Source organism: Electrophorus electricus, chromosome 1 (genome assembly GCF_013358815.1).
Source record: "Electrophorus electricus isolate fEleEle1 chromosome 1, fEleEle1.pri, whole genome shotgun sequence".
Classification (NCBI taxonomy): domain Eukaryota; kingdom Metazoa; phylum Chordata; class Actinopteri; order Gymnotiformes; family Gymnotidae; genus Electrophorus; species Electrophorus electricus.
This window is the reverse complement of record NC_049535.1, coordinates 3,685,630-3,706,012: the sequence shown is the minus strand read 5'-3', so window position 1 is coordinate 3,706,012 and position 20,383 is coordinate 3,685,630. Positions and strand designations below refer to the sequence as shown.

Sequence of the window (20,383 nt, the reverse complement as noted above, 5' to 3'; positions counted from 1 at the left end):
CCAAACTCAAGTTTGTAGTTTATTACTAAAATACATTGACTGTCATTTTGCTTTGGTTGTCTTGAATTTAATTAGTGCTCTGTCAGTCTGTCCTCATGTCTACAGTGCTTTGTCAGTTGCCATGACTACAGAGATTTAGCCCCATTGAGTAGAAATATCCCAAAATATCCCAAAATTCTCATGCTGAGAATAATACTTAACGATCACTTAAACTGAGAAGAAATATTTTAGATTAATGAGTCTTAAATGCCTGCAGAAAGGCAAGAATCCTTTCCTAATGTTTTGAGCAAATCTTTAAATGCTATTTGAAACGAAAACAGGGAAATGTTTCCCATCTGTAGAATCTTCCCACAGTTGACAAATTATGCTACAGTAAATTCTACTGATTTAACTGTCTTAACATGAAAGGTTAGTCTCTATATTAATTGTGAGATGTCTGAGCTTAGGCTTTGGCTCAAGATTGTTTCTCTCTTAAAGGGTCTGTTTAATAAGGACTAACAATGTGCTACTTGTCAAGATTTCAAATGACACAATGAATAGCATCTTCCATCTTTGACCTAAAAATCTGGTAAAGAATTTTATAGTAAAAGATAACAAATATAGAATGAAAACTAAAATACAATGTCATGCCAAGCAATGAAGAAATTCCACAGTGCTCTAAAAAGTAATACCACTATGCTACCCTCTGGTGACTAAAATGATAATAATGTAGTTTTACAAAATTGTTATAAGGAATAACAATTTAGCTTTACAAATAATTATTATAATGACTAACATTTTTATTGTTTTTAAATTGTGCTTTTCTTTACATTACTTTAAATCTATAATTTTATTTAAAATATGAGACCAACTGCATTGTGACACTAAGGGCAGTTACAGTGGTTTGGTAACAGCCTGTGTGTCAGTCACAAATGTTGGCATGACTTTACTGTTCATGGTCATAAAAGCTTATTTTAATGCAACAACATCTTATGCTTTCAAAGGAGATTCTGTACATCCTAAACAAAGTCTTGGCTCTATGTGTTATATGATGTTGCATGTACAGTCAATTATTTTTTTAAAGAATAATAATGTAAGTTATTTCATAATTAGCTCATGATATTATTCTATTTCTTTTTTTTTTTTCTCTGCGTGAAACTATTCAATGGACTTTTATTGCTGTTGGAATTTTATTTTGAAAAGCACGGTTCCACAGATTCATGTTACCGGGACTGTAAATCACTAGTTCCAGCTGCAGTGAAATAGGTTAGCTGATCTAGCTGGCTGTTCAAACATTCCACTACTGTACTTTTCTAGTTAGTTAATTGTCTATAATGTCAGACTCTTTGCTTCGTTGGTGTGTAGATGAGTTAAACAGTAATTTCGGTTTGGAAGCAAGTGATGACATTGTTCAGTGAGTACACTCTGATATCTGTTAGCTATCTAAGCTAGCTATGATAGCTAACCTATTTCCATCAAACAAACCCAGGTAGCTAGTCGGCTAGCTGGTAAGATACATAACAGTTATTCAGCCTGGTAGAATTGACAAGCTGCCAGAGTCAGTGGCGTTGCTATATGTGAACTATAACGGTAGCGAGGTAATAGATAGATAGTTTAGAAAGCTGCAGCTGTGAATTTATTTTGTCTGTAGCTAGCCGGCTAGTCTGTGTAGCTAAATGGAAAATAATTGGGCATAAAAGTGCCAGCTATAGCTTAGCTGGTGTAATAAATATCGACCTTTTTTAGCTGGTTAGCTTGCCGATTGTGTAATGTGCTAATTATTTGTTATGTCTTAGTTATATTCTGTCCATCAACAATGCCGGTGAAATTGCGGAGTATGTAGGCGACCTGCTACAAGGAACCGACGGGAGGAAGAAACGTTTCATCGATGAGCTGATACGGAGATGTCAGGGGAGCAGCACTCAGGTCGAGAATGGGCCAGAGCTAATCCTCATGAGAGATGCAGTAACAGGTGTGTTAACGTTTGGATAAAGGCTCGTGTTTGCGGTTTTGCTTAGTGGAATTGGGTGCTTTCGTTTGTGTCCAACAAATGGTGACTTTGGGTCCACAGAGGGTCCAGATGTTACAAAAGACACCCAGAAAAAGTCAAAGCGGAAAGGAAGGAACAAACAGGAGGTCATATCTGTCAGTCAAATGGAGCCGGAGGAGGAGACTGTAAAAACCCCTATTGACTTGATTAAGGTGGCCTATATGTAGTGTTTGTAACCAACTCTGAGCATGAGGTTCCCTTGAAGGGACACCAGATCTGAAAACTGTGCTTACTATGTTTAGGCACAAGAGAACAGCGCCTCTTCCTTGGTGAAGAAAAAGAACAAATTTGTAAATTTATATGCTAAAGAGGGTCAAGACAGGCTTGCAGTTTTGCTGCCTGGACGGCATTCCTGTGACTGCCTGGCACAGAGGCACAAACTTATCAACAACTGCATGACCTGTGGGCGCATTGTGTGCGAGCAGGAGGGCTCTGGCCCTTGTCTCTTCTGTGGCAGTCTGGTACGTGTGAACTTCAGACTTCACCTTGATATTTACATTAAATAAAGTAATCTGGGGGAGAATACCCCCTCTAAAAAGTTGTGTGTTTTTAAAGTTGTGCTCTGTGATTTATGGAGTTTAGACCCTTCGACTTGGTATATTGCAAAGCTGAAGAAAGTGTTTGGGGATAATATGAAACTATGATGACAAATTACAATAAGTGCTCCAGAAATCTTTGTTCAGGCTCATTTAGAGGCCTATAAATTTAAAGGATGAATTGTGAATCCAGCCCCACCTTTATTGAAAAATATTTTTGTAATACTTAATAATAATAATAATAATAATAATAATATTTTAATGTCAGGTTTGTACTAGAGAAGAGCAGGAGATCTTGCAACGGGACTCAAACAAAAGTCAGAAACTCCGAAAGAAACTTATGGGAGGTGAGGAAGAAGATGAGCATGGTTTCATTTCTGATTTGAGTGCATGCTTCCTGTTACTTTGTTACACTGCATCTCCTGGGGTAACCTGCTGGTCTGGGTCTACCCCCTTTAAAATAACAGATCGTATTGCCTGTGAGGGATCAGACAAAGACTACCTGCCTCACCAGGAGGCCAGGATTAAGGCAGGCTTAGAGAAGGCTATTCAGCACAAAGACAAACTGCTGGAGTACGACAAGAATAGGTATGCTACACCTAAACCCGCCTGCTGTTTGAGTGATTGAGTTGCATTGCCATATAACATTTAATGTTTTTAAGGTGGCTTGTAGATAGCATTGGACTCATAACCTCATTTTTTCCCAGCGTTCGCCGAACGCAGGTCTTGGACGATGAGTCAGACTACTTTGCCACAGACTCCAACCAGTGGCTGTCTCCAGTAGAGCGGGAGGCCTTGCGTAAACGGGAGGCGGAGCTACGGGACCTACGCCATGCCTCCCGCAAGGACCGCAAGATCACGCTGGACTTCGCAGGCAGACGGGTGCTGGAGGAAGACGAGAACCTCACTCAGTATTACAACAAGTAAGAGATGCACACATTGATTCAGTCAGACATTATGATGTGGCTTAGGTTGACACTGTGGGATTTAAGACATGGTAGCACTACAATGAAATTTAAAGGCATGTGCATGTATTTCAGAACTTACTAATAAAGATCACAAACTCAAATGAAGTACTGTTATGACTGTTAACTCAGCTTTTACAGCTAAGACAGGAAGCTTTTCTGTCTAGCTTAAATACAATTCTGATTATTTACCACTTTTGATGAAATGGATATATTGAGATATTATTAGCATAGAGAATTATTTACGTAAATTGCAGAAGATAGTAGCTACGTTTTTTGCTTTTTTTCTGTTCATGGCATATGCTCTATAGGACAATATCCTGACAAGCAATATTTACCCAAGTGTCCTTTCATGAAAATGTCAGTCTGTCAAGAGGTTTGCCACCTCTAACTGATCCTGACTCTGAACAAAATCTTTTTGCAGCCTTTGCACACATTTTGTGAAACCGTAGAACTCCTCATAAAATGAGGATCTGGAAGCACGTCATTATATATCTAAATTTAATCATTTATTTGGCAGACCATCTTATCCCAATTGACTTGCACATTTATCAGTATTACTGTATGCATGCTAACTGGGAATCGATTCCATTCTTGGTGTTGGCAGCACCATGCTCTAAGAGATGATTTATCAAATAATTATAAGATTAATTTATATAGCACCTTTCTCATACCCAAGTTCACTTTACAATAACAATACAGATGAAAAAGCACATTAATTAAACAACTATTAACAGAAGAAAGGTGAGGTAAACATTGAGAGAAGAGGTGTGTTTTAAGTTGAGATTTGTAAGGAGAAAGTGAAGTGCAGAGAGATTGTGGTAATGTGTTCAATAGTTTTGGGCCACATCTGCCCGCTCCAGAGACCAATCACAGGACCAAAGTGTACATACAGGGTAGTATGAGTGTAGACGTTCAGCCAAGTAGGGAGGTGCAAAACCACGCAGAGCTTTGTATGTAAGCAGGAGGTGTTTAAACTGAACACCTTGAGGTGCAGTGTTTTTTGTTCGATGTGTTTCAGTCTGTGATGGTCATGTACTTATTTTTAAAAGGTTCAGTGCTTGTATGTCAATCAAGCAATTAATTAAATTTGCTATTTTGTATCAGTAATTTTACAATATTCTTACCTGTATTTGCTACTTTATTACTATTAAACAATGATTGGTCGCGGTGCTTGACTGCTATGTGACGTAGAAAAGTGGCTCAGTTCTGTGCTGAATTGTTATTTATTGTGTCCTCTGAACAGCTCATCATGCTCAAGAGTCCTCTGTTGAATAATATCATGAGAAGGAATTATTCATGATTTCTTTCCTCCCAGATGATATAGTCAGTACTCACTGACTTTCGGTTGATTTTTAAGTAGGAAACCAGGCATCTCTTGTGATGTAGGGAAACCTCATCGATGAGGCGGAGCCAAACTTGTGGCTAAATATTATTTGGTGTTGAGGTGTATGCCTGCCTTTGGCAAGTAGTAGTATGCTTTCATCAACTTGTACACATTCCAGAGTGATGATGGAATTTGGCAACAGGCACAAAATGGTTGCATACATGGAACTTATCCTGGGGACACACTGATCTAATGGTGTCAGGTCGCTGGAGGGTGTTGGTGACCGGCTGTCACCCGTACTCAGTGCGGTGTGTTCTGCACCCTTTGACTCTGATTGATTGGTCCTCGTTAGCTCTGTTTTGGTTGATTGTGCATGCTGAATTGGTGGTTGGCTGTGAGGGAGAGTTTTCTGATTGGTTGTTCAGTCTAAATTTGAAATGAGATAATATAGACTAAAAAAACATGTAGTTTTTATCGCATTGTGGCTTGATCTACCAAGGCAGTGTGCTAAGCTAAAGTTATATTTAGCTACACAGGAAGTCATTTTGTTATACTATCTAGAGAACAGATGGAACATTTCTCATTACTTTGATGTCACAATATACAATTTTATGGAACAAATGAATTCAAGATGAGTTGGGAGTTACTCGGAGCCCAGTACATTTGTTATAAGAAACCTTCGGTAGGCAGTGGGTTCCCTGTGTTTTTGTTTGTTTGTTTGTTTTTGTTTTTTTTAGTTTGTGCAGGCCTAGAACATGTGTGCTTGTCGTTTGTCAGCTGTAGTCTGGTTTATTTGAGTGTAAATACAGGTGATGACTGGTGAGAGTGGGCTGACGGAAGGCAGTCATCAGTCACTCGCAGTTGGTGTTAGCTCTTCAGCATCAGTTTATGTCCCTAACCTTAGAAGTAACATCCTGAATCAAGATCTGGCCCTTAGAATTTATCTCTATTAAGATTTACCTTTGTTAATTTTATCAGCAGTTTGTAACATACTGAAAACCTTTTCTAAATATAAAGTTTATATGGACATTCTTAATAAAATATGAGCTGCTAAGTCTGGCTGATGAACTGTTGCTTATGCATGTTGACTGCTATAGGTTTGATGAAACCGTGAAGGCCATTAACAGTGGGACTCTGCTCCAGACACAGAAGAGCTCGGTTCCAGCTGGCCGTCAGCACCTCAGAGAGCTAGTTAACCCCAACATTGTGCAGACTGCACCACAGGTGGGTTTAGAACCCGCAGCAGGGACTGGGATGCTTGCAGGGTTGCTTGATTTACATGTGTCTTCATACATGTTTGTCAGTGGGTGGACGTGGGCGGTGGCGAGACGTCCCGACCTCGGTCCAAAGCCTTGGATGGCAAGGTGAGCAGCGAGCGCGCCAGGCTCCGGCTGCAGGATGGCGAGCTTCAGGAGATGGCAGACAGTGGCTGGTGCCTCAGCATGCATCAGCCGTGGGCCTCGCTCCTCACCCGCGGCATAAAGAGGTGAGCCACTCCCACTTGGCCTGCCCACGCTGGTCACCTCCACACCGCACCGAACCTGCCGAGCCCTGCGCTGACTATGACGTGTGTGTGTGTGTGTGTGTGTGTGTGTGTGTGTGTGTGTGTGTAGAGTGGAGGGCAGGACGTGGTACACCTCCCACAGAGGGCGCCTGTGGATCGCAGCTGCTGCCAAAAGACCCAGCCCTCAGGAGATGGCTCAGGTGGAGGCTATGTATCGCCAGATCTATAAGCGAGGTGTGTATATGCTCGTCATGTGTTTTATGCTATTCATGGTGTTATTGTTCAGTATAGCTTGCAAATGCAGCGCCACTGCATGAAAATTGACTGCTGATGGACAATTTACCACTAAATGACCTTCAACAGAGCCACGCGAAGTTCCACACATCATAACCAGGCATTCTTTAAACATCAGAACGGCTTGAATTCGAGCTATCGTTCCCAAGCACCAAAGCCAGACTGAGTCCAGTGGCCTAATGGAGTGTTCCTGGCTGATGGCTTTTCGAGGCTTAAACGTTAGTGAATAGGGTCTCTGCGTTCACTAAACGTGCTGGTTAGCTGATGCATGGGAGCTGTCTTCTGAATACCCCAGATCTCCAGTTTCCTGAGGAGTATCCCACCGGCTGCCTGCTTGGTTGTGTCAATATGACGGATTGTCTCTCCCAGGAGCAGTTCAGAGAACAGGTTAGTCTCTTTGTGTCTGTTTTTGCCTGTCAGTTTTTTCTCCCTCTCATCTCTCTTTCTCTTGCTCACCCTTTTTCTTTTTCCTCTCTTTCTGTCTCTCTGTGTTTGTCTCCTGTCTCTTTTTATCTCTTCTCTCACTATATATATCTCTGTCTCCTACCCCCCCCCCTTTTGTCTCTTGGAAGTTCAAGCGTAAACATGAATAGTGATGGTGCTTGAACTAAGCAGCACACAGCAGCTTGAAGACACACACACACACACACACACACACACGCGCGCATTCCTCCTACACTGTCTGCCTCGACTCCCCCCGCTGTCTTCTTGTGTAGCCTGCAGCACACTTCCTGCCTCATTTCCTGCTCTCCCTCTGTGAAATGGAGGTCTAATTGCTGCTGCTGAGGTTGTGCCTGGCATCGGAATGAGCCATCTCTGTCTGTTTCCATTTCCCTCGATCTCTCTCTCTCTGTCTCTCTCCATCTCCATCTATCTCTGTCTCTGTCTCCCTCTGTCATTCTCTCCGTTTCTCTTCATCGCTCTCTATCCCGCTCTGGAGTGAAACTGTGGATATTGACTCTTGTCTGCCTGCGCTTCCTACCGGTCCCCAGGGAGGGTGCACTTTTTTGTGGCTGGTCAGAGCAAAACTGTAGTACCTGGGATTCTCAAAATGTCAACTCAGTGATTCTTCAGATTCTTCAGTGCTGAGTACCAGTGTCGTTGTTTTGAGCTTTGAAACTGTGTGCCCTTTAAGCCTGCGGTTGTTCTGAAATCAACCAGCAGAGGGCACAGTGCACCATCGCCTTTGCAGTCTTAAGTCTCCTTGTCTGCCATTTTGACTGCAGTCAAACTGAGGAAGCCAGTCTAAATATTTCAAAGCCAGCTTGCTGCATAAACTCACTTCCAGCCTTGCTGCCTATCCTCCATTGATTTTCCCTACATTTTTTTTTTTTGGCAAACCTTCCTCCTCATTGTGTCTGTGCTGTCAAGCTGCGCATTTAAAGGAGATTATATCTGGGTGCAATATGGCAACCTGGCTCGCTGCTTGATTAATTATAAATCAATGAAGTCCAGCGCGGCTCCGAGGTCTCTAATGTTCTCCCTTTCATCCATAGTAAATGTGGAGGTGCCGTAGCCTGTCTGCCCGCCCAGCCCCGCCAGCAGCAGGGTACCTCTCCGAAAGCAGACAGCAGCTGACATCAAGGCGGCTATAGTTTGATGCCACATCTGTTCTTGGTCAGAAAGGTGCACAGATGGATATCACTATCGGTTCTTCATGTGGCCAAATGAAGGATAGGGGTTTTATTAAGAGTGCTTGAAAGACACCGCTTTATATGGTGTACATGGTCAGTCGCCTAGCGCATTACAGTGGCAGGTTGGAAGTGTCGTGCACTCTGTCTCTTTCTGAATGTGTGCTGGTGTTTACATGGGGATTAAGCGGAGGGGACAGGCCTAAGAACAGCCCTTTTGTCTGGGTGTTTGTTTTATTGGGGGGAGCTGAGCACGGCAGTGCAAACATCTGTGAGCGCCAATACCAGCGTTCCCACACCCTCTCAGTCACATTAGCTTTAATGAGATATTGACACAGACGCTGTTGTCTAAATTATGTACACTCATTTTCTGCTGACGTATAAGTAGCGCTGATGAAATGTAATTGCTTCCTTTTAGACCACAGGGAGGGCGGTTTTCAACACACTTGCTCTCGGGTCTTCCCAGCCTCTGCGGGGGGCTGGGCAGGGGGGGGGGGTGTGGAGGTGGATGCAATCCTGAGGCCTCCATTCGTCCCACAGACCCGTCGTCTGGCTCTGGGAATAAAAGCAGAATCTGAGCTGGGTCCTCTGCTTGCATTTGCCCTGTTTGCTCAGTGGCTGTCTCCCCCCCCCCCCCCGGCTTTTCTCTGTTCATACTTTGGAGGGTTATAAAAGCCGGGCGTGGTGGTGCAGCCTGCCGCGCACGCCCTTTTATCTGTGACTGGAGCGCTCTCAGCTCGGAGGTCAGCCCTAAATCCAGTCAGAGAGGGGGTGGGGTTAGTGAGAGAGGCAGGGCATAAATAAAGGTTTCCATAAAACCTAGGGAAGAAGTGCGGATACCTCCATCCTGTTGTCCTGCCCCCCCCCCCCCTCCTTCATTGCCGGAATGAGAATGAGAGGCTCATTCTCCCTCCTGCTGAAAGAAAGGGGCTCTTCTGAGCTGGGAACAGCAGTACTCAGCTCCTCAGGCGGGGAGGAGGGGACCTGGGGGTTGGTTTTGGGCTGGCTTGGAGAGACACACACACCCACCCACCCACACCATATCCCATCTGTTTAGTGGTACTTTAACAGTCTTGCTGCATTTATTACTGAGTGCTAAGATATTGATCTGCCCTCTGTACCCGGGATTAGTGGGAAGGCCCAGTCATCTGGCATCGGACTGTTCTTTCCTAATTAGATATAGAGGAGAGACTGCTCAGAGCTGTGAAATGAAGTAATGCATGTAGTTCACTTGGATGTTCTCATTCTGTTAATGTACTGTCTTTTACCTTTGCCTCAACAGGGTCTAATGGGAAATGTTAGACTGAAGGGGAAGATTTAAGACCAGTCATACAGGGGAATGACACACAACGCGCTGCTCTCCCTGCAAAGATCCCATTGTCTTCTTTTGCTCCATAGACTTGTATTATACATGTAGTTGGAAATGTTATTTACTGTCAGGCACCTCCAGCACAAAGCCTGCAAGCTGTCCTCCTGCCAAACTCCAGCTAATCCAGCCCCTGGCCCTTCCCTCTGGGCAGCCATTCATCCCGACGTCTCGTACTGCCTGCCAGGCTGCAGTATTGATCGCAGCGTAGGATGGAGCCTTCATATCTTTGTCAGTCTAAAGCCGTTCTGTACAGTGCCGTGTCGGGATGATTACAGACATGTCCATTTTGTCTGTCAACAAAGGTTTTTTGGGTTTTTTGCATAGAGATATGAGCTACATAACTACATATACATAACTGAGTCGGCAGGGCATTGCCATTTCCTCATGACTGTAGTGGAGTGTGGTATCGATCTGTATAGGCTACTCATGGGCAGGGTTGTCGGGGCAGGATGTCTTGTTTGGCATAATGCTGCTTTGCTTGCGGTTTGTGTATGTGTGCGTATGTATTTTTGTGTCTACATGCTCAAGCCATCTGCAAATTGTATACGTAAGGCCTTCATAAAATAGACGAAACATATACTGCATTTATACTGCTACAACATGTCTTGTGGTAGTTTAGGACATGCTGGCAAGACCTTGAGATAATATGGTTAATAATAATGATAAATTAGATTTATATAGCACCTTTCACAAAATGCAAGGACATTTTACAAACATGGTGAACGGAAATACTGAGAGAAAAGCTTTCGAGCTGAGCTTTAAAGGTAAAGAGAGAGGAACAGGAGCAGATTGGTGTAGGAAGGGCGTTCCAGAGAGAAGGTGCTGCAACACTATATGAACCGACACCAGCCGTTGACAGTCTAAACCTGAAGACAGTGAGGAGACCTGAATCAGACGACCTTAATGAGTGTACGGGTGGAGTAAGTTGATAATACAAGAGGGCATAAGGCCATGGAGTGATTTCAAGGTTAGAATAATTTTATATTGAATGCGTTTATCTACTGGTAACCAGTGAAACTGTAGCAGGATAGGGGTGATATGCACTGGTAACTTAGCGGGGACCAAGACTGTAGCTGCAGCTTTTCATATACACTAATGGGGCAGAGCTTTAGAAGGGAAACCATAGAGAAGTGAATTACAATAATCTACCCCTAGAGGTAATGAAAGAATGATCCAGGATCTCCGAGTCCCTAAGCGTCATCATTGAGTGCAGGCGGGCAGTATTGCAGAGATGGAACTTGGTCAATGATTTAATCTGCGGTTCGAATGGCAGACACGGGTCAAAAAGAACGCAGAGGTTCAGTGCAGTGGTGGGGAGGCTAACGGGAGCATCGCTGACTACCAGTGCAGAGCTGGCCAATGAAGAACCAGCAGATTTAGTGCCTATAGACAGAAATAAAAAGTTTGAACAAACAAGTACAAGAGGTCAGGGCAAGAGTAGGGAATAGGTCGGAAGGATTCATATTCACATAAATTTGAGTGTCCTCAGCATGGCAATGAAATTTAAGATTGTGGCGACGAATGATATCACCAAGGGGCAGGATGTAAATGATAAAAAAGCAAGGTTAATGACCGACCAAAGTTTGACCATTTATTTAAGTTTATTTTTGGTTGATGTTGATGTGTTGGATCACATGAATGAAATGACTCATCAAAAGGCCCACTCCTTTACCCAAAACATGACCCAAAAATGTTTTGTTGGAGGGTTCATTTTACATATTGCCCTCTTGTATATCAGCAAAGAGAAATGTGATGTCAATTAACAAACGTGTGTTGTGCAGTCCTGGTATATATGAAGACTGGTCTTAATCAAGTCCACGCCATGAAGGCTCCATGTTTTCTACATCACCTCGGCCCTCTCTTGGTTCTTCATTTTTGGCTTACATGTCCTGGGAGTTGCACTTCACCCTGCAAGCTTCCTGCTTCAGCGGACAGAGATTTAATGTTCGGACTCCTGCAGAAGGGAATCGTCCTGATCTCTCTCTGCAGCAGAGACACAGTGGCCAGATTAGCAGAGGGTGGTTGCCCTTGTTAGTGCAGGTTAAAGGGCCAGCTGATGTCTGTGTTTCCTTGTGTGGTAATGTGATATTTATATGCTGAAAAGCCTCCCTCCAGAGGGAGAGACACACCAAGTGGCCAAGCTGGAGTCCCGCCAAGCTGAGACAGCCCTGATTTAAATTTTCCCCTTCTTCCGCTCCCCCCCCCACCTCACCCCACCCCCTTCTTCCACTCTCCTCTTCTGCCACACGAATCCTGGAACAGGCTGGCTTCCTTTCCCTCGCTCTCCTTTGGGCACCCCCACAGCCATTGTTTTTCCTGACAGCGTCGTGAGTGAGGATCTGGTGGTTAGGAATTCAATTTCTCCAGGAGCTACCTTCATTATCTGCTGTGTTCAGAGCAGGGAAGGTGTGCTTCGAGCACCACTCCCCACCCCAACCACAAACAGAAACCTTCCCCTGCCAGGTGTTTTGCCCATGGTGTAGAGGTCAGACAGCAAGCGATTCTGCAGCACTGTGCTGAATGCAGCCAGCAGCAGGCTCCTGATGCACCGAGTGCCACCCAGGGCCAGCCACAGGTCACCAGCAGTCTGAAAAGTAAATCCGGCCATCTGCCAGGCTGCGTAACTGCAGCGCTTCCCTGGAAGCTCATCGGGCAGTTGGAGTCCGTCGCACTGCCTCTCTTGCTTTGTGCTTTGTGTCTGTTAAAGGATGGCTGCTGCGGAGCATCATCTACATGCCGCACATTTGAACTGCTACAGTGAGGAGAGAGTTCATTGTAAATGGATAGTCTGACGTGCCTGAGTTTGCATGGCATGAAAAACATTTTGAATTTTGTGGTATGGTTATACACTGCAAAAAGCTTTGATGAGACACGCATTTACATTTATTGACATATGATAATTTTCCAGGAGCTTGGAAGAAAGCGAGAGGAAAGAAATGTCTGTTATATTTCTCACTCTCTCTTAAATAACTTTAAATTTATTTAATATAATTTATGGATTCGTAAGATCAATGTCTAGTACCGGCTAGCTGGCGTTGGTCCATGTACTATTCTTTTAGAAGCCTTCGGCACCCAGGATGTTTATGGAACTGACTAAAGGTGCATTTAGTCATTTGTCAAGTAACCAGAGACTGTAGTGAAAGTATATCGGGCATGTGCAGTAAGCCTTAATGTTTCTATATATGTAACAGCAAGGTTTGTCTTTCACAAAATATGTCCTCTTGGTTTCCTCTTTCACTTGTACAGCAGCAGCAGAACACGACCGAGGTCATGCAGGGATAAAGGCCGTGTTTGTGGCTAGCTAGTTAGCTAGCAAAGAACACTCTCATTGAAATGGTACACAGATGTGCATGTCCAGGATGTAAAGTAAACACACTGAAAGCCTCATGGAATGAGGAACACAGATGGAGTGGGGGATTTATTCCCCATATATTTCTGCAATCTCACAAAATGAAGAAAGTATTTAGAAAACATTTAAGAGGCAGTTGTTTTAAAGCATCGGGTATTTTAAAAGTTGTTTACGCCAATGCGTTTCAAGTTTTGTATCTGATATATTTAAAGTTGTAAGCCTTTGTAGACATTCTATATTTCTCCTTTCTAGCCCCAAGGAAGAAATTCTTTCTTTGTTTAAAATTTTTTTTTTTTTTAATTAAATTGCCAAATGCACCCTCATGCAGATTTTGGGTGGAATCTGGACTTGTGTGTTTAAATGGAATGATAAATTTGACTTGGACTTGATGATAACTTCACATTCTGGCAATTTGCTCTCTAATTTTCCTTTTTCCCCATTCCATTTTCCATGTATTTTCTTTTTTGTCACAAAAAGATGGTCTTTTAAAAGGGTGAACATGAGCTGGCTTTAAAAAGAAATCAGCTGATTTGTGGTCATATTGAGTGACGGAAAACAACTTCATCAGTGAGAGTGAGTTACAGTAAGTTGTTGGGGAGTGTGTATGTGTGGACGGAGTAGTGACGAGGTAATGTTATTTTACCACTAGCAGGGGAGTTGGGTGGAGTGCAGGCCTTTCCCGGTTATCATTTTGTTGACTTCATTCACTATTGTCTAATCATTTCTAGGAGTTTGTTTTCTTTCTTTCTGTGGGATACCAGCGGCAAAGTAAGGCTGTTCATGTTGGCCAGAAATACCTGCCCAAATGATTTTATAAACATTCATACTAAGTGGAGCTTAAAAGTTCCTTCCCTAAGAAAGCCTGTTCATACCTGAATTAAGATTTACATTGTATAAATTAAAAATGTTAATTATTTACATATATGATTACAAGCTCTGGAAAATCCTGCCACCTGCTGTTTTGTCCAGTCATGAGCCGTTTATTCCTTCATTCATTCATCTTCTAAACCACTTAATCCAGTTCATGGCCACAGGGGACCAGAGCATATCCCAGTAGCATGAGGTGCAAGGAAGGAACACGAGCACTTTAACTTGGCCTGATGAGTGCAGTCGGAGGGCAGTCTAGCAGGTGTTTGGACTGTTCTTTTTGGCTGCTGCTTACCCACTGGGCTGCTTACCCACTGTGGCCCTGACACCGCTCAGTCAGAGGGCCGTCATTGGGGGCAGAAGGCGCCCGCTGCCGCTCAACAAACTTCCATTGTCAACTCGGCCACCGGTCTCCTCCTCTGTCCTGGGCAGGTCACTGCAGGGAGCCGTGAGCTGTCAGTCAGGGCCATGGTGCAGACTGCGTGGGGCTGCCCCTGTCAGATGCGACGTGTGCCACTCCTCCATGGGCGTCTGTCTCCATGTCGGGCTGAGTGGAGAACCCTGCTGGGGCGGTGACAGTCCATGACGTACAGATTCATTTGTGTTCCCTTGGATACCCACACTCTTGCCAGGGTGGGTCTGATTTTACACATCAGAGAAGTACCTACCTACTCATGCTCCCCTCTGTTTTTCAGACATATGAGCTAACCTGGCTTTTAAAAGCCTGGAGACGTCGCCACATCTGGAGTGCTGTCACTCTACGAAAATGGCTGTCTGCTTCAAAGCCTCTGTGACACTTGGAAATACTACAGCTGAACTGTTCCCCAGTCCAGTTGAAGGCAGAGCGTTCGAGGGCGGGGACTTTCCTGCTCTGTGTTTTGCTCTTAGCCTTGTTCTGCTTAAGGAGGTGAAGAGGGCTTTGGAGGGGCTGGAGCGCGGGTTGGATGAGGGTGGGGTGGTGTGTGTGTGTGTGTGTGTGTGTGTGTGTGTGTGTGTGTGTGTGTGTGTGTGTGTGTGTGTGTGTGTGTGTGTGTGTGTGTGTGTGTGTGTGTGTGTGTGTGTGTGTGTGTGTGTGTGTGTGTGTGTGTGTGTGTGTGTGTGTGTGGATAGAAGTCATCCTCCCCGGCCACTCACTCTCCCTTGTTTGGGTCTTTGTAGGAGCAACCGGCAGTTCGGGGGGGGCAACGGCTTCCAGCTGAGCTGAACGAACACAGATGGGCTGTGTTCCAGAGTCGCAATCAAAGCAAACATTCACTCTGGCCCACCGACACGCTCGTAAACAGAGCTGTTATTTTGTGTTTTGGGGGCACAGAGTGAAAGCCAGCGATGAAACGTTCGCTGCCTTCACTGATGTGTTGTCCTATATTTATTGACAGAAGTTGTGCTGAAAGACATTGTGAGATTTTTGGGGGTGATGAACTTTTTTGTGACATGCATTAAGTTTGAATGCTGGGTTAGAGGGAAGGCTTTGATATCCAGATGGAAAGCATAGCCTTTAATTATCTCCCAGGGAGCACTGGCGATTTTCATTGGGTTTCAGTGTCAAGGGCTTTAAAAGGCAGATACTTTGGTTTGTTGTGGTAGTGATTCAGAATTGTACCTATAGCAGCCAGGCTTTTTCCAACACGCAGTCTTGGTTATTTTTGCCAATTTTGTTAGTTTCATTCATTGAGATATGAATCATAATCCACTTCAATAGAAAACCACACAGATTTTACATGAAGGTGCTTACCCGGGCACATTGATTTTCACTGATTAACATGTAACTCGTGTACAGTTCCACCCCAGGTTAATTTGTCCAAGCAGACCTGATGGAGGTACAGCTCTGCCTGATGACTAAACCAGATGGGAGATGAGAAGGCTCCAGAAGCCCAGTGGGTTGTTGTGACTAACTTTGTGTCTGCCCATGTCTGAGGCAGTCTTGTTGTCTGCTAGCTAGTGGTGCGCTCAGAGCTGAGGTCATACCCAAGGCTTCATGAGCTAGACCGGGCAAAAGCTTTTGGCTTGTGTAAATCTTACCACCAAAATAAATGACCACATAAAATCTATCATCATCTTGTGAAACAGTGTTTTATTCACCCTTCTCTGGACTGCAGTTCCCTGTGACTGAAGGTCTGTTGAATAATTATGTAAAGGCTCCAGTCCAACTTGCTCTGTTCGCTTTTCAAGTGTTTCATTTTGCTTATGAGCTATTACAGCGGTAGTCAGGTCCAGTGACTCTTCCTAAACGAGGTCGATGAGTGTGTCACGACTTCTAAAGCACCTGAGCACTATCCAGCTGTTCGTGAAACAGTCGCACAGTTGCCTCCGCGCATACATACATACATTACCTGTTCAGTCAGGTTGACCAACACTGGCAGTCCAGCCAAATCTAATAGCGGTACATGTATTTTCTCGTGGCTGAGGAATAAATTATGTAAAATCAGTAGTGTCTGCTGGACAGTGTTGTATAATTAATGTGCACTCCAACTTGACACCAATCATTTCTGCATGTGAAGGAGTAGCTTGAAAAATTAATTACTGCAGGACTTTTTTTATACTGGAAAGAAACTAACAAGTGTAGCTGGAAGCTATGAAAGGGTGTTTTTTGTGAGATTTTTTTTTTTTAATTTAATGTTTTTATATTCATCACTACAAATTGTCTTCCTTTAAACTATGAACTATTTATTAATTTGTAATTTAACTAATGATTTCCTTAATTTGGTGGAATTATGTTTGTTTCTTAAAAGGGGTGATGCAATGTCTGAATGAACCCTTAGGGAAAGTGTTGTTTTACTCAAGAAAATGGGTAAAACTCAAGAAAATGGCTGAAAGAGAGGTTCTATATCCTGTAGAACTTTCTTGTTCATTAGTAAGTGTCACAGCTGGAGTGCAGGAATAGACCTTCTCTCCCCCCCTGCATTTCACCATGTGGCCCTCGGTGTGCAAAAGATCTGCTCACATTCACGCGCACACTCATACTCTCGTTTTCACACACAACTGTGCACGAGCTCGGTCTTGAAATGAGTATAGTCGTAGCAAGGAAACTGGGCCTTTTCTTTCTTTGTTACTGTCCTGGTGTGGCATTGCTCAGCACGGCTGTGTTTGGGTCATTGTGAAGCCTCTCACCAAAGCCTCCTGTCAGCTTGAGTAATAGGAGCTGATCTACGTTCTCCTTCCCACTGTGAGTGACTTACTGACTGAGCCCTTTTGTTTTTAGCTTAGCTCTCTTCCTCCCCCCTCTCACACACGCCTTCTTTAAGGGCCTTCTCTCTGCCGGGCCGCTTTTGAATCAGGAAGTCTGTGCCAATGAAGCCCTTTTATTTGGTCGAGATTGAGTGCAGCCAAGCGAGCCAGGCGGCCACACAGCCCTATTACCGCCGCGCTGCAGTGCGGGGGATTGCTCGTCTCAGCCGCCTAATTGTGAGCAGCAGCTGAAAAGCCGTGGTTGTGTGGAGGGGAGCGGGCAGCCAGCCCCCGATTCATGGGCCCGTCAGCATTGTCGGGGCGAGAGGGTGCCTCTGCCCGCTCTCTGGGCACACTACACCCACAGTCCCTGGCAAGCACGTCTCTCCCTCCACTAGCCTGCTCCGCCAGCAAAACGAACCTCTCATCACACTGCTTATTGCCGTGACACGCTGGCAACGTCCCAGGCTGCCCAGAGGGGAGCGGGGAAAGGTCTTTTCACTTATCTGGCGCCTTGTCAGCAGATTGTTTGCACACTGACATGGATCTTTTTTCCCCTTCCCGAGCTTGTCCCGTTTCCCGTGAACGTGGGCCGAGCGGACCTGTCTTCTGCGAGGTGCTGTCTGCCATGCGGTCAGCTTCCCCACAGGTTAAATCTGACCATTTCTGTGGCCTGTGACTGGAGCTCCTGCTATGAATGCGCATATGACATGCCTTTTCAATTAACATGCCATTAGACCAGTCATGCGGGGGGGTTAAAGGCACTAAAATTCTTCAACTTTAAATCCTAATTAAGCAGGAGAAGGTGGAAAAAAGAGCCTTAAAGAAGCTAATTTAGCCATCAGTCAAGACTTTCAGCTTGCCTGTGTAATGCCCCTCCAATTATAGCCATCAAAATATTTGGTGCTGCCTGGTTAGGTTTCACACAAGATCTCTCTCTCAGACCTTAATTGCATTTTGATTTGAGACTAATATGGAGTATCAATCAAGTCAGTGGTTTATTGCAAATGAGGGGACTGAGGCAGAGCCACCAAATCCAATAAAAGGCAGCTATAAAAGAGTAGCCAATCTCTGTGTTGTTAGAGGCTGATGCTCCATTATTCTCACTGAGCCATCAAGCAGTCTGTCACCCTTTAAATGGGTCTTAGCCTACACACGTACACACCCACACCACACTGTGTGCTTTTTGTTCTTCTGTCAGAATTTCCGTTAGCTATGATTAACCTTATCAAACAGCAGAGTTTTCTACGGCTTGCTTATCTGAAGACCATGGAAAAAGGCAAAAAATATATGCACAATGCAGAAACCAACCAATTCTACTTATAAGACATGACTACAACATCTAATTCACAAACATGCTTGACTGTTCAAGTCCGTCTTGTGTGCTCTGTTCTGTGGAAAAAAAACAACCCTAGTGTGACATATAAATAAAAGGGCCCTACAGTATGTTGTCTCCTCACTTTATAATCGTGTTCTAATCAAACCACTTCAGTGTGCTATAGAAGACGTACAGGTGTACAATAATCTAGGAACGGCTGTGCTCTTAAAAGCCTAGAGCTTGTCAAGCTTTTCCCCCCTCCCTTTTAGTGGAAGAGAGGAGGGAAACCCCATACTTCCCCCACTGTCGAGACGCAATCATGACACTCTCTGATGGTTTGGAGGAAATAAGCTGACCCATGCCATTTTCCCCCACAGATTAGACAGATGTCACCTTTCTCATAGAAGTGTCAGTCAGTTCCGACTCTCCCGTGCCCTTCCTATCAATTACGGAGCCGCGAAGTCCTTTCTCGTTCCGGAGCAGCTCAGTATCCACTCACTGTTTTTCTCTCTCCCTCTCTCTGTCTCTGTCTGTCTGCCTCTGCAGTACTCTGAGATCAGTGAGGAGTCTGCCTCTCCATTTGTCTTCATTTGCACCAACCCCCAGGAGCTGCTGGTGAAATTCCCCATGAAAGGAAAGCACAAGATCTGTAAGTCCTGCTCGTTCCTTTTCATTTGATGACCCCAGCATTCGTTTGCATTTGCCTGTGTGCTGGGTTTTTTTTTTGTTTTTTTTTTGCCCCCCCCCCACCCCTCTGCCCAGATCTACGTAAATATGCATACATGTGCTGTAAATGTAAGGTAGTGCTGCAGGGCCGCCCTGGGGATCAGGTGAGGTTTAGCTGCAGTGTTCTCAGAATGTATTGAAACCACAGCAAACAGCAAGGAGGTGGTTCTTTTGAAATTCACATGAAAGCGCCATGCGCTTGTTGCTTGTGAGTTGCTGTACTGAAGATTGCACACCATGTGCTGCCACTGAAGCATGGCAGTGTAAATGAAATGCCCTGTAACACTGATGCCCGCCACACTTTTGCGATCTAGGCGAACATTTTTTCCCAGCAAACATGCCAGCTACTATCACTGTGCTAATGACAATTAAGTGGTAGTACTAATTATTTCCATGCTGAAAAACTGTGGATGGAACAGAATGCAGATTATGCATCTTTTATTTTTACATTTGGTCATGTACTCAGGAATTTGCTCAGGAATTGAGCATTTTAATAGTAGGTTGTCCAGCTCACATGTTTGCATTTGAATCTAGAGATTCCCAGGGGCGCTCTTCGCTCCTGGAACAGATGGTGTTCTCCAGTGATGGTAGATTGAACAGGACGATACTCGTTCACGCCCTGTTCACACCTGCCACTATCTCTGGCCGTTGGTCCCAAGTTTCAGGTGTTTTATCTAACGTTACAAGTACTAAAATTCCCCCCTTAAGATCTTGATTTTCTGGGTTTTTCTATCCATCTGACAAGATGTTTGCACCAAGTAGCCCCCCCCCTTTTTAATGCTGATTTTACTGTTCTGTAGCTATGCACTGTATATACCAGCTGTGGTTGCATGTTGCTTATTGTTCTCTTGAGCTGACATTGTATATTAATAGGATAGCTAATAATTAAAATCATTCACTGTAATGTATTTGCCTGCAATTCTTGGTGAAAAGAGAGAATTTGCATTGCAGTCAGATTGTGGTTTATATATTCCTTCCTTCATTCAGTAGTCATGTTCCTCCCCCCCAAGCCTGATATTCTGCCAACATAACGAGAGAGAGAGCGACAACATGGAGTAACATTATGAGTGCGTATGCTGCTGAGCCGCTTTTGGTCGGTAGCTCAGATGGAGGAGGTGATAGCTCAGCATTCGGCGCACTTGGCTGCGAACCAAGCTATTACATCCACTGCACCCTTCAGCAAGGTGCTTAATCCAGAGCTAGTCCACGATTGCTGGCCTTGCAGCTGACATCTGTAATTCAATTTTGGTAAAAGTGTCAGTTAAGTTATATCATAATGTAAAGAGTGGTATATTACCCCAGA

General features: G+C 44.3%; 1 protein-coding gene across 2 annotated transcripts in view; it reads left to right on the top strand.

The window, feature by feature from the left end:
• Positions 1–1,219: 1,219 nt before the first annotated feature.
• Positions 1,220–20,383, top strand: part of trip4 (thyroid hormone receptor interactor 4) — a 35,870-nt gene continuing 16,706 nt past the window's right edge. The window contains exons 1-12 of one of the 2 annotated variants that reach the window (XM_027011628.2): positions 1,220–1,393; positions 1,776–1,951; positions 2,051–2,181; positions 2,272–2,490; positions 2,834–2,912; positions 3,033–3,153; positions 3,273–3,488; positions 5,955–6,081; positions 6,162–6,343; positions 6,471–6,595; positions 6,951–7,042; positions 18,901–19,003. In XM_027011628.2, coding sequence (XP_026867429.2) covers positions 1,314–1,393; positions 1,776–1,951; positions 2,051–2,181; positions 2,272–2,490; positions 2,834–2,912; positions 3,033–3,153; positions 3,273–3,488; positions 5,955–6,081; positions 6,162–6,343; positions 6,471–6,595; positions 6,951–7,042; positions 18,901–19,003 — 1,651 coding nt within the window. In that variant the 5' untranslated portion in view covers positions 1,220–1,313. The remainder of the gene's footprint in view (positions 1,394–1,775; positions 1,952–2,050; positions 2,182–2,271; positions 2,491–2,833; positions 2,913–3,032; positions 3,154–3,272; positions 3,489–5,954; positions 6,082–6,161; positions 6,344–6,470; positions 6,596–6,950; positions 7,043–18,900; positions 19,004–20,383) is intronic. The other variant, XM_027011637.2, reaches the window with a different exon arrangement.